Raw genomic sequence first — 13,590 nt, forward strand, 5'->3', positions numbered from 1 at the left:
AAAGCAAAGCAAATGAGGGAAACAGATCTCTCAGAACTACAAGCTTTATCCCTGATATTGCCATTTGGCTGTATTACCCTTTGCTCCAACAGAGGTGGCATGGAAAGACACAGTGTAAGGCAGTACCAGAGCTCCTGGAGTACTGAGAAAAGAGAGCTGGAGCCAACAAATGAAAAGGGAGAAGAGATTCCTAGAGAGGACAGACAGCATATATGTACATAGCATGGAGATAGGAATCCTTCACTGACTTGGCCCCTTAATCCTACTATCGCAGAAATTCCTGAGCTGCGGGGCTCAGTGAAGTCTTCATACACCAGAAACAGATGACTCTGAGCACAGTCATCCTGTTGGCTGAGAAAGTATCAAAGTTCCTCATTGAGGGCCTTCTCCTCAGGTTCATCTTCTTTCTAAAACACATTAGAGGCATGAAATCAATTTTGATGTTGCTCGGTTTCTCAGCATAGAAACAAACCAATTTAAATTCCTCCCTCTGCTGTCTATGCCACTGCCCTGCCCATCCCATTTCAATTGCACAACACAGGATCCTGACACACAAAGCCTCTGTGCTATAGGAAGATGAGCTTTGACACAGAGAGAACTCTTAACACTGAATGAACATGGAGATTAAATTGTCCCTCTCCCAGCAGAGACCTCTGGTAGAGTCCTGAGCCTTTGTCTGTATACTCAGTTCTGTGGCCTTCTTGATAGATTTCCTTCCTATTCATGCCACTGTCTCTCTGAACCTCTCTCAGGTGCTGCCATCCACCACCCCCATTCTCAGTGTCCAAAAGCACCCTTCACTCTGTCTCCCCAGCTGCTGCTCCCAGAAAAGAGATGCTTCACTGAGGCCTTTATACAGTTGGAATGGTCAGTAAAGTCTTCTTGCTGTAGAATAGAAGGCAGAGGTCAATGAAGAAAGAGATTGTACAAAGACATCCATCTCTGCTCTGCTCTAGATCTAATGCTTTTCCAATATTCAGGTGCAAATGAAAATGAAAGAAGAGGTGGCAGGGATGGAGAGGAGTTCAAGGAACTGAAGTAATCTTCCAGAGCCTTGTGAGAAACAGCATTGTCCTACAAGATCCCAGCTTCCTGTAGACTGTACAGGAGTTCCCCTTTACCTTCTGCATTCTTTGTAAGAAACGATTACAGAAGTCCTGTACATGGTCAACAGAGACTTCATCCAGAGTCAATACATCCTGCTCCTCATCTGGTGCATGGAATATAGCCAGAGCTGGTAGCTGGGACTTCTTCAGTTTGAAGAATGACACTATTCGTTCATTGCTCTTCAAATTGCTGTCCACCAGGATAAAGAGAATCTGTAATGGAAATAGGAGAGGAAATGTGAGCAAAACAGAAACTGAGAGAACAGATCCGCAAACAGTGATCATATACAGATTAACAGTGATATCTTTATAAAGACTTAGAGAAAACCTACCGTACCCTTAGGTAGTGTTAGGACAGTTAGAAAGTGTTAGGATAACACTTTCCTCTGCCACTATCTAACTGTTCCATGCAGTGCATTTTTCTGTATTTTATCAAGTCCAGACTTACACTATCAAGCAAAATATCTTGTTTTGCCTTCTTTAAAAATATATCTACTATATGGTAGGAAGGCAGTCTCCACTTCTATTCTCTTAATTGATGAGGAAACAAGAGGTCTTTTACCTTAGTGGCACATGTAAAAGAAGCTGACTACTCTACTTGCATGTTATTTGGAGAAGATGCTCACATCCATGCAAGACCCAAAGTGGTAGAGTAAAAAGGTGTTTTGGTGTGTGGAGAGTCCAACTCAGTTGCAAGAATGTGGGAATGAAATCTAGGGCAGCAGGAGCCTGCAAGGATAAGAACATGAGAGTACCCAACGCAAAGGACATATTTAAATGAGTTGCAGTGAATAGAAATGAAGATGCAATCATTTAGGAAACAGGAGTTGTTGGCAAGAGATCAATGTCTGTACAGCCCAGCTCAGTGGAGGGTTGTTCAGACCTGGGGAGAGAGGCCCAACAATGAATAAACCAGGATGAGAATGACCTACAGTTTCCTGGGCTCCTAGATAGTCTCGGAGGGCAAGATCAAGCCAAGGATTAGGATTCTGCTGGGATGATTCAATGGTACAGATTTGTCAGAATTGGTGACCAACTCCATGATTTTATTTTAAGAGTAGGTTTCAACTGAGATCTTACAGGTACAATAAGAACTGGTACAAATTTAAAATTTTGGAGTCTGAAAGATTATCAGTAAAATATACAGCTATCTCAAAAACATTTTTTAAATTATCTGGTAATACTAAATGCAAACATTATCTATAAATTTTATAAAAGAAAATAACTACAGCAATTGAACAATTTAATCAGTGACCTGATTAAATAGAATCCCTTGGCAGGTGACATCCAAGTCAATGAAACAAACAACCAGCTAACATGCATCATTTTATCTTCTCTTTATCCTGTGCTGTCTACTGGGCCTAGCACATTCAGTGTACCTATGGACATGGATATGACTTAACTTATACAAGAAAATAAGAGGAGTTGAAAAAAAGTAAAGCAATGTGAAGATGATGTGCCCAGTTCCCAGGCTGTGACTCATGTTTTTCTTTCTTTTCAATCAAGAACACTCAAGTTAGTTTAAAACATTTTTATTCTCTAAAAATAAACTTGGTAAATCTCAAATTCTTTACTTCATTAAATTTATGTTCTATAAAAAAACAAATATATCTGGAAACATTCCTAGGCAACAGCCTATGGGAAGGAGGGGTAGTTAGACTAGTGTAAGGTTTAACTGCAGTCAAACACTGTGATATAGAAACAGGAACACTTTCACTGGATATGTGATATTTACCACTTGCAATTTCTCTTCCAAAAGTCAACTGTGCCCCAAGGGCAACAAGCTAGCGAGCAGACAGGTTGTGGGGAACTTCTCCCAGAGTGCTAAATTCATCCTTCTGCGATGAAACACCAAGCTAGAGAAGGGTCACAAATCAAAGGGTCACAGATCTAAGGACCTGCTTTAAGAGGCTGTCAGCTGGAGCAGCAATACTTCCAACTAGAAAGCTGGAAAGAGAGGCCAATGTGGGAGGGAAGCACTTTCAGAGGCTTGGTACAGGAAATGGTATCACATTTTCACCAGTTAGTTAGTTCATTCACCAGTTTTTGGTTTGCTCTATGAAAGATTCACTAGACAACAATGTTTTTTTAATCAAATGTTAAACATGAAGTTAATAAAAAAAAAAGCATTTAGAATACATAGGTTGTTAAATGTTGTCACTTTCTATACAAAATCTCCTCTACCTTTAAAACAGATGGAGAGCATTTTAAAATGGTAACATAAATAATGGTAAATAAATGTTAGTCAACATTCTTCACTTTATCAAGCTTCCAGCCTTTGTTAAAAATCCCAAAACTAAAAAGCTGTACATATTTTATCCATGAATACAGAGAATAGAATAAGAATAAAACAGTAAAAGGGTTGGGGTTTAGAACTCCAAACACCTTCTTCCTTACAGAAGAAAACAAAAACACAGAAACAACTGGCCCATCAACTAGAAAGGCTGAGATATCATCATTCACAGTTCCTGACTTGGATGTCTCTAATGACTCACATTTGGCTCACAGAGTTACAGGGTACCAAAGTACAGCAAAAGTTTCCCTCCCCTTCTATATTTCAAAAATACAGGAGAGACGGCAATTGCATTTGCCACTCGAAAGAAGACACCTTAATGCCTATCACATGCGTTTTATAATGACTCATCCCTAGTAGATGCTGTGATATGGCATAAATCCTCCTTCAGCAAAAGGTCAGGCCATGCATCCTATGCTGGATGAGCTCCGGGGGTCCTGCCAAGGCCTGTGTGGCCTCAAAGTCACACCTTTGAGGCAGTCTGTAAGGTGTGTTGGTACTGAGGCCATAAGCACTGGAAGTCTGGTCTCCTCAGCAGCTGGAAACCAAACAGGTTTCTCAATGGGGACATATCCATGATGGATGCCACCTGGTGGAACTGTCATTTTCTCACGAGGAATTTATTTTGTTCAGAGATTCCCATCCAGCTCTAATCATAAAGAATGAATGCAGTGACCATGGAAAATTATACTGACCATGAGACAAGATTCACCTTGCCTAACTTCTGCCATCTAGATCTTCGTTGTCTCAGCCAGTCATCTAGGTAATCTCTACAATAAATGGCGACAGGCACTTTATTCCACCTGCTTTAGAAAGAAAGGAAGGACATGCCTATCCTTCTCTACCAGTGCTGAAAAGAGACTAAAGCCTTTGCTCAGACAACTTGCCAAAGCTATAACGCACCAAAACAAATCCCACTTATGATGCCAACTCTCACATCACCACTAGAAACCAGGTAATTCCATCCCAAACAGAAAGTTCATTTTCTATTTCATACTATCCTGTACAATCGCTTTTTTTAATTCTGAAATTATTTCCTTGAAATGGTTTCATTTTGCAGCAATCTTCTTGCCTGTGTTCAGAGCTCTGCCACTACAGGCAGCAAAGGATCTCCTGCATGGATGAGGAACTCCTGACACAAATTATTCCATCCACACATGATATTGTCTGTGCACTGTCACCTGCAATAAGCTCTCTGTCAGAAAATTTTGTACACTGGTGCTATCTTGGTGTCCTGACAACTTGATTCCTAGCCCAGTGCTTTTAGAACATCAAGTTCCTGGTAAATACTAAGATATGAGATGATGCTATTGCCCAAGGAATTAAAGTTAATTGAAAATAGTACTGCAATGGTAGAAAGCAATTTGAGGTTGCTTAGTTTTTCCTCTAACGAAGACAAACAGGAAGGATGACCAAGCCTCATATCCAGTGTTTGACTTTGAACTTCATGGAGCTGCAACCTTCATTCTTTGAGCAGACTGTATAAGCAGAAAGATCAAATTCTGAAGTTTGAGTAATTTCTTATATAGCTTACATAGTACATCAAAGCAAAATGAAAACATCAGTTATGAATTTAAAAAAAAAGCAAGCTATAAAAACAACTTTACTGCAAGTATCTGTTAAGTGACACAGACAATCCATATTTACAGGTTCCCCTGTTTATAGCTAAAAGAGGCATCTCTAAATATTATCTCTCTCAGTTCTGGAGCTATCAGTGTCTGACAACAAAAATAAAAAGTCTATGAATGACTGTCTGCAAGAGAAAGGGCACCGTCCTTTCATTTCCATGGAAGAACTCCTGAAGGACTCTCAGGAGTTTCTCAGAACCCATTTCTAAGTGGGCCTACATATAAATTAAAAGGGACTTTGCAAACATTTCTACCCAAGTCATTCTGACATTGTAAACCAGTTATATCAGTTGCAGTAAAAGCTGCTTTTGTTATTCCCAACATCACCTTATTGAAACTTCTGCAAACACCCATGAGGTACACCAGCTGTAACTGTCATGTTATGCTCTGATACTGTGGAAAGAAAACTGAAGATGCTTATGCTAGTTTGGCTCAGCAACACAAACCCTGACATTTCCTTTCCAGTAGAAAGCCTGGACTCTTGGCAGTATTTTCTCAAATAAGAACATATTTGATTGCAGTGGGATCCTTCCAAGAAGGCTGGTGGATTCACTCCTGCAGCTGCAGTCCTCTGAGCTCTGTCTGTTCACTGTTAACCACCCACAATTGTTTCTCAAAATCTGCTAGAAAAGTACCATATTCCTTCTTATTCTTGTCAGCTCTTGCTGGCTTAGCATCATCTAACATTTGCACTTTCCTTTCCAGCATTTCATAGCCCCCAGGTTCCACAACAAAATCTAGAGGAATCTAGACTGCCTTCAGACACTCACTGCTGCTCAGGGTGCAGTTCAGGCTGTTTTCGAATAGCAGTCCTCGCCATACAGTCTCATGGGTCCTCCTCCTGAAAATATCAGCTTCCTCTCAGGCAAAAATTAAAAGATCGTAAACCAGAGATGAAGGGACCATAATCCAGGAACTGGCAGGTGAATCACTTCCTCATGATTCATTAACAGTTGGACTCAAATGATTTAAGGGTCTTTTCCAACCTAAATGATTCTATGATTCTATGATTTTCTTCACTCTTTGGGGTCAGCCACTCAGCAGCAGCAGTTCCTCTTCATCTCTCCATCAATCCAAGACACAAGTTTCTCTTCTCCCTCCAGCTGGTGACAACAATGACTTCTCAGAGCACAGCAGAGACGTGTGGAAGCATCGATACCCCTTCTTCTGCTTGGGAACCCTCTCTGTTTGTCTTCTGCACTGGCTTGTAGAGAAGTTGCAACACACACTGAGTCTCCCCACCCTGTTCTGGCACTCTGCAATCACTGTAAAGCACTGCTGGACGCAGTGGTACGTGTTCACAAGGAGCCTGAACACCTCTCCACTGCACAGCGATGATTCCTTGCTCGAACCACTGACAGTACTAACCCCGCAGCACAGACAAGCCTTTCACTGCCAGCCCACAGGCTATGAATTATTCACTGGTAATCCTGGATAAAATTAAAGTCAAGAATCTTGCATTTATTCACAGACAATCTGTGAGCCGCAAAAAGACCAAATCAACTCAATACTTTACTTGTTTTGAAGTAAACCTAAGTTAACTAATTCATGTCTTTCTACATTACAGAGCAACGGAGACAAATCTAAGTGGGCATATTGCTCTGCTTACTCCTTAGTCTCCAGATCTACCATACAAACAGCAGGATCCTAGCTCTCTCTTACTGCTTTGTAAAAGGGCAGTCCAAATCACAATTTACTCCTCAGAGTGTCACTCTTTTGGAAAAAACAACTTACTAGACTCCAGGTCCCTTCATCTATGTGTCCTGCAGTACTGCTGAGTAAAGTGGGAATAATTAGTCAAACCTCCACACCTTTAATCTCTCTATTTTACTCTGGCAAACTTTTCCTAGACTGGTAGGAAACTAGCCTGCATGAATAAAAAAAAATTAGATTTGGCTTGCTGGCAATTCATAAATTATCTGGACTTCAGTACAACATTTTATCCAATGCTTTGTGAAGTATTTCTAGGAAAATTATTCATATTTGCTCAAATCTGGGCATGTCACATGAAGAGAAAACTGGCTGCAGCCACATCAGCAAAGGATAGTGATTCTAAACAGCAATGCACTGTGTTAGAAGAACTAGCTGCCTGGGGGAGACCTGTATCAGACTCTGCTGCTCATGAGGACAGTAATAACAGTGTCACTATAACACACATCTCACATGAGATGGCTTGAATCTTTCAGATAAATTAATTTTCTTTTATTGCTATGTATTCATCAAAGCAAAACACTTTTGAAGAGACTTTTTGAATTTGATGCATGGTTTCTGCTTGGTCTCTTGCCGATGAGTGGAACAGATGTCAAGGTCCAAAGTAGTTCTGCCATAAATGAATCTCAAGACTTCTGAGGGTGCACAGTTCTGAGGTGGCCCCTCCATTTGAAGATGAGGATATACTTGATTATTTTAATCTGATCCTTCAGTACCACAAACAGATGCATGCAGATGTTCTTGTCCTTAAACCTCAACTCTTTCCAGTTCCACTCTTTTCCCAGGAAGATCTCTTCCACTGGCTCTCAGCTTAGCCTTGTCTGCTGCTGTGATCCTCTGCCCCCTCCCATCTGCCATTCTCTCTTGCTCCAAATGCCTTCCTGTTGCTCCCAATCCTCCTTTGCTTGGCAGTTTCTTCCTCTGTTCCCCGGACACAAATTCCCCGGTAAACCAGCTGCTGGCAGAAAATCAGCCATGGGAAGATTCACTATCTGGGGAGCTCTGCCCACAGAGGGGTGGGAACCAGGTGAAATTTCTCATAAAGACCCCATCTATCCCATCACCTTAATGTGGGAAATCTGACAAACCCATCTGCAACTCCTTTAAAATAGCTATTTTCCCAGAATCCAACCAGAAGGCTAAGGGTTAAGAAGCACCACAACATTAACAGCTGTCTGGTCACTTATATAATGCTCCTTGGCATCTTGCAGGCTGTATTTACAAAATCACCTCTCATACTAGTGGAATGCAACCATCACCAGGCTGAAGTGCAGCAGCTGTTTGTCATCTCCCAGTGCAAGGGAACAAAACTGGACCAGAAGCGAGGAAGTACATAATGTCCCACTGAGGGAGCAGAGGAGCAGGATATGGAGGATATTTTCCCCGCAAGGAGGCAAACTGGAAAAGGTGAACAGATCCAACCCCTCCACTTAATTATCCAGCTAATCCTGTTTTCCTGCCACTTGTCCTTTGCTCCCCTAATGCACAGAGAAGGAGATTATGCCCTTTCCATCCACAGAAGAAATCACCGTTCTCCCTTTTTTCTCCCCAACGGCTCCCCTTCCTCTCTGTTTGGACTTACCTTCCCCTTGAAGAGCTCTGCTGCTGCCCGGTACCTGCGCATTCGCTCGGGATGCTTTGGGGACATCTTGTCTGTGATCAGGAGGAGGTGAAGCTGGAGCGCACTCTGCATCACACCTATTGCTGTCTGCCAAAAACATGGCCACCACAGACAGAGAGAGAAACACACGCGGACGAGGAGACTGAGAACATTCAATCCGCGTTGGATGCACTGCCAGAGGGGCAGCAACCCTCATGTCTCAGCTGAGATTTCTTTGCAAATCAGCCTCACAAGCAGGACAGCTTTCTTTAAAGCAGGAGGGATCCAATCTGGGTTCTTGTTGGATGTGGAAGCGCTTAAACTCCTGGCTTTGCTTATCACCGAGGCGAGAGTCTGAAGACCGCAAGGGTCCATCCCTCGCCTCAGGGTAGTCAGTGACTAGTCAGGGGGACTGCCTGGGAGTCTAGAGGGGCAAGGAAATGGAGAGGGAAAGCACAAACACTGAACATGAGGGTGCCCTGAATCACTGAGGTCCAGCACCGGGCCAAAATGGGAGCAAGAAAGTGGGAAGGATTTGTCGTGTTAGGGTTGGTGTCTCCCCTTGTTTCCTTTCTTTAGCGTTAAGCTGTGTATAGGATGGAGATGAGCCCAGAGCCCCATTTCAGCAGCCCCGTGGCCTGTGGGCATTCCAGAGTGCTGAGGGTTAAAATTGCCTCTGCAGTCCTGCAGCGGGAGAAGAGCCGGAGCCGGCTGTCCCTGTCCCCTGAGCAGGGGCCAAGCGGGCAGCACCCGCCGGCCCGCTGTGAGGAGAGGGGGCTGGCACTGCCAAAAAGCCGCTGCACCATCTCCAGGCTCCCGCTCACTCGCTCGCTCCTCATCTCGCTTCGCCTCCCACCCGCTTCCTGCAGCCTCTCCCTCAAGCGAAACAGCAGCAGGGCCAGACCTGCTGCCCGCCCCATGCCACCGAAACCACACAGACTGTGCAGCTCCCCGCCAGCGGGAGAAGAAAGTTTCCACATGCTCCCGGAGTAACACGCAGGGGGTCAGGGAGTGCACGCCGGCAAGGGCCACGCACCACAAAGCAACTAGTTTTTGGGACTCTGACATTTATCCGAAAGTTTATCAGACATTTTGTATCCTCTGCCCACCAACACCCCAAACTTCTCTGTTGGCGTGCGGACGGGGCAGAGGAGAGCAGAGGGGATGCAAACCAAGGCTGGAGAGCGCTAGAAGACCTCATGGTTGAGGATGGGGCTGAAGGTGAGGGTGAAGCCAGCACCGAGGGCCACGACGAGGCTGGGCCAAGGACGGGCTGGGCTGGAGCAGCAGTTCCTGCCGTGGCTCCACGCAGAGGTGTGCCTGCCCACACAATCTTGTGCAAGAGCGAGCAGCAGCGCTCATCGACGTGGCCGGGTCCCATCTGACTCTCCTGGAAAGCCTACAGGGTAGGCATTGCCTAAAAATGCCTAAAGGATGTGGGAGAAACAGTAAGGGCCCCAGGATGGGGACAGAAACTCTTGGCAGCACTCGGCGTGATCCGCATGACCCCAGCATTCTTAGGTGTAAACAGCATATAGCACTGGGAATAAATATTTACAAAAAAACAAGCTACGTTAGCGGAGCTGGGAGAGCTTTGGGCCAGGTACTGCAGGAGGCACTGCTAATTGCAGCACCTTGATAGGACTCCAGCGTGTCTGGAAAAAAGTACTGGAACAACACGTGTACTGCCAGCCGGGGTGAACAGCTCAGGACTTCTCAGTCAGGGGGACAGCCTGGGTGCCAAACAGGACGCCATGGAGTGAGAGCCCAGGGCACCAGCAGAAACACATGAAGAAAGAGACACAATCTAATGAATCGCCAAAAGATGCAGCGGAGGCTCAAAAGGTTCAGAAGGCCTGAGCATTTATATATAAACGTTTTATGTATAAACGCTTATATATATTTCTTTATAACAGGAACATCCCCACAGACGTGATTTGGGTGTTCTCAAAGGGCTTATAGGGACAGTGGGGCAGGATATAACTTTTCTGTCCGCAGAAATATTCTGTGATTTTGAAATATATTTTTCACATTCCTTATCAAGATGAAAAAACAAATCCACTTTCTTTTTTTAAATTAAAAAAAGAAAAAAAAAAAAAGAAAAATAGAGAACTTCTACAGTATTTCGTTCCAGAAACAAAATGTTGTGCTTCCAAAACAAAATGCTCTCTCTACTGGCAGGCCGCACCTGAGCTGGGGAATGTGTCAGCCCTCTTAGTTGATCTTTGGCTTTGGTTTGAAAAGGTATAGCTTTGGAACAGGTTGGGGCATTCTCCTTTGATTAAATTGAGTCTGGTCAGTGCTGCTGTAGCTATTCAGAAGCCCACAAAAGAGCCCATCAGCAATGATAAAGTCTCAGCCTTGCAGCCATCGGGGCCTCCAAGACCCATTGGCTCCACAGCAACAAGCCCAGTGAACTGCTGAGATTTCAGGAGAGCCTAAATCTGTGCTCATCCTCTGTAGGGGAGAGGAGCACTGGGAACTGTGACTGCCAGTCAGGTGAGTGAGCTAATGAAGACAGCCAATACGGAAGCATCCTATGTCTGATTTTTCTGTTGAGCTGATGAATTCTGGAGGGGATGGGAAAAATTTTATTTGGGAAGTTTCCAACCGGCTCTTGAATATGCCTTCAAATAGCCAGGCTTATGTCACGCCCTATGTGCTGGGTGATGAAGAAAAGCCTGCCTTCTGGAAGTAGGTCGCTCAAGTTTCCATGTTTCTCAAGGCTTCTCAACCAAAGAGAGGAGATCATGGCTGAGCAGGGTCTGCAGGCATGGTATGACACAGGAAATATCCACAGGAGGAAGTGGCACTGCTGGGCAGGAGTGGTAAGAAATGGAGCGCTCTGCCCACCAACACCCCAAATTTACTGGAAGGCCAGAGGAACTGCTCTGCCCCCCTTCCTCTCCCCACCCCACTTGCATGCCCCAGCACAGCATCTGCTTCCAGTCCCTGTATGGAGTAGTGACAAAGTGCTGCGTGGCTTCCTCAACCCCATCCACACTATTGCCATGACCCTTGCACACATCTGGGTGTGCAAACTCTTGGGCCAGAGGACACCCCTGAGAAGGAGGCCAAGTGCCAGGGTGAGGGCTGCAGGAAGCTGATTATTACCACAGGGTTGTACTCTGTCACCAGGTGGAGCTTGTTCATCTGAATGAAACGAGTCATCTTCTCAGCATCAACATCTTTGCTGTTCATATCCAGATCCCTCCGGTCATTGTCTACCTGAAGACATGCAAAGACACCTACAGTCACAGCTCTCCTCTCAACACCTCCTCCAGAGGCACTGATGGCATGCAGTCACGGAGACACCCACCCCCGGGGACACCGCCATCCTCTCCCCACCACCACATAATCCCCACTTCTGTAGGTCCAGAACCTACAGATACCAGCCTGCTCTTTGAGATAAGGATCTTCCACCCTCCTTCAGTCTCCCAAGGACAAGGCAAACTCAAAGCATAACTGAAATCACCGAGCACCCAGACATCCCTACAGTATCAGCTCCCGGTGCACTGGAAACAGGGAGTATTCGCTGACAAACTATTCTAGATATTGTGGGGAGAGATCATTAAGCCTATCTCCTCGCATCGATTTTGGCTTTACATCCCTTTTTAAAATCTTCATCTGCTTATTCTGTTTATTCTACCAGTAATAAACATTGGCATGAGCCTGTATGGATTTCCTGGAAACATTGTGCAAGCAGGAAATCACTCCAATAAAAAGAGGATTTTTTTCCCAGTACAGCAGAAAAAGTTAAAAAAAAAATCAAGCCCAGCACATTTTAACTTTAAAGGAAAATCCACCCTGCCACACATCCCCCCACCCAAATGGTGTGATTTTATTGAGGTTTTCATGACCTGGTAAACAGAGAAAAAGCAGGCAACCATTGAATAATAGCTAAACCACCCAAAAGGGCAGAGTTGCTGTGCAGTAACCACCATAGGATGTGACTGAGTTGAGCCATGGGGACACTGGGCTCTGACATGCAGTAGGATCAAAGTTTGGGATTTGAAGGCCTTTGATACATATGTTGAATGAGGTTCTCAGGGCTGAGGAAAGGTCCACATGCACACCCTAGATTTTATTCTCTGCATCTGTACAACCTCTGAAAGAGCTGGTGTTATTTTTTCCAGTGGTGTACAGACATCTAAAGCCCTTTTTGCTGTTCTGTGGTCATTGGCAAGGTCTTTGATCTGGTAGGGAGCCACAGCGCCCTGTCTGGCAACCCAAACTGGTGCTTTTCAGGCTGTGCAGCCTGATTCCTCTCACAGATTTGCTCTTGCATAAAATGAAAGGGCAGTTCTACCCAAGTAAATGGAATCAGGGCAGTGCAACACCTGGGCGGGTGAGATCAGACGGGCCAATCTAAAGCACCCCAGACTCCACACAAAGTCTGTTCTTGTCTTTCATGGGCTTCTGGAAATACCTGATTTCCATTTTGGGATAATAATATCCTAAATCTGTGCTCAACATTTATGATTTCAAGAAAGTAAGGCTGAAAAATATCCTGCATCTGATAGCTGAAGCTCTGATCAAAGTGTCTTCATCACTCCACATAATTAGATTAGCGTCTGTTAATTATGTTCTTTTTAGGTCTATCAGGCCAGATTCCTCACTAGAATAAATCAGTTTTCCTCCACTATATGCAAAGAAGTCTCACCAGTTGACAGCAGCCCCTCCTACTGCTATAATTATGGTTTAAACTTTTAAGCATTATATGTGTTTCACACTCTGCAAAAGCAAAGGAAAATGAGTTTATGCCTCTGATTCACTGCTGTCCTGGTCACACATCTTTGCATTCTTCAAATGAGCATTTGATTCCAACTCCTATCTCAGTTCTTTTTTCTTTTCCTTTTTAGCTCTGACCCCTTACTCCTACACAGTATTCAGCATAGAATAAAAGGAAAAATAAGGTGTCTGAATAATTTAAGAAAAACTGATAATTAGACAAGGGAATTGTCAACCACATTTGAACCTGACTAGGGTATTTGTTTCATGCTTTTTTTTTTTTCCTATTAAACAGGAATTCAGCTGCAAAAACTGGACTGTGAACAAAGAAGATTCAATATAATCCAAATTCCAAGAATCCAGACACTTTCTTTTATCAAACATCCTTCCAATGCAGTCATCCTCACTATCTGCCACAGCACAAAAACAAAGGACCTTTTCAATATTTTTGGAAGAAAACCACCATGACTAAGAACCAAAACTGTTGCTTCAAATTGCAACATCTGCACATAGCAAATAAAA

The 13,590-nt window shown here is 44.1% G+C and overlaps 1 protein-coding gene across 1 annotated transcript; it reads right to left on the bottom strand.

The window, feature by feature from the left end:
- Nucleotides 1-362: 362 nt before the first annotated feature.
- ERP27 (endoplasmic reticulum protein 27) lies at nt 363-11,674 on the bottom strand. Its single transcript, XM_010296163.1, has 5 exons — nt 11,657-11,674; nt 11,452-11,565; nt 8,320-8,445; nt 1,122-1,319; nt 363-407 (listed from the first exon to the last, which is right to left on the bottom strand). The coding sequence occupies exons 1-5, from the start codon at nt 11,672-11,674 to the stop codon at nt 363-365; spliced, it is 501 nt and encodes a 166-aa protein (XP_010294465.1).
- Nucleotides 11,675-13,590: the final 1,916 nt, after the last annotated feature.

This window comes from Phaethon lepturus, unplaced genomic scaffold (genome assembly GCF_000687285.1).
Source record: "Phaethon lepturus isolate BGI_N335 unplaced genomic scaffold, ASM68728v1 scaffold3271, whole genome shotgun sequence".
NCBI lineage: Eukaryota > Metazoa > Chordata > Aves > Phaethontiformes > Phaethontidae > Phaethon > Phaethon lepturus.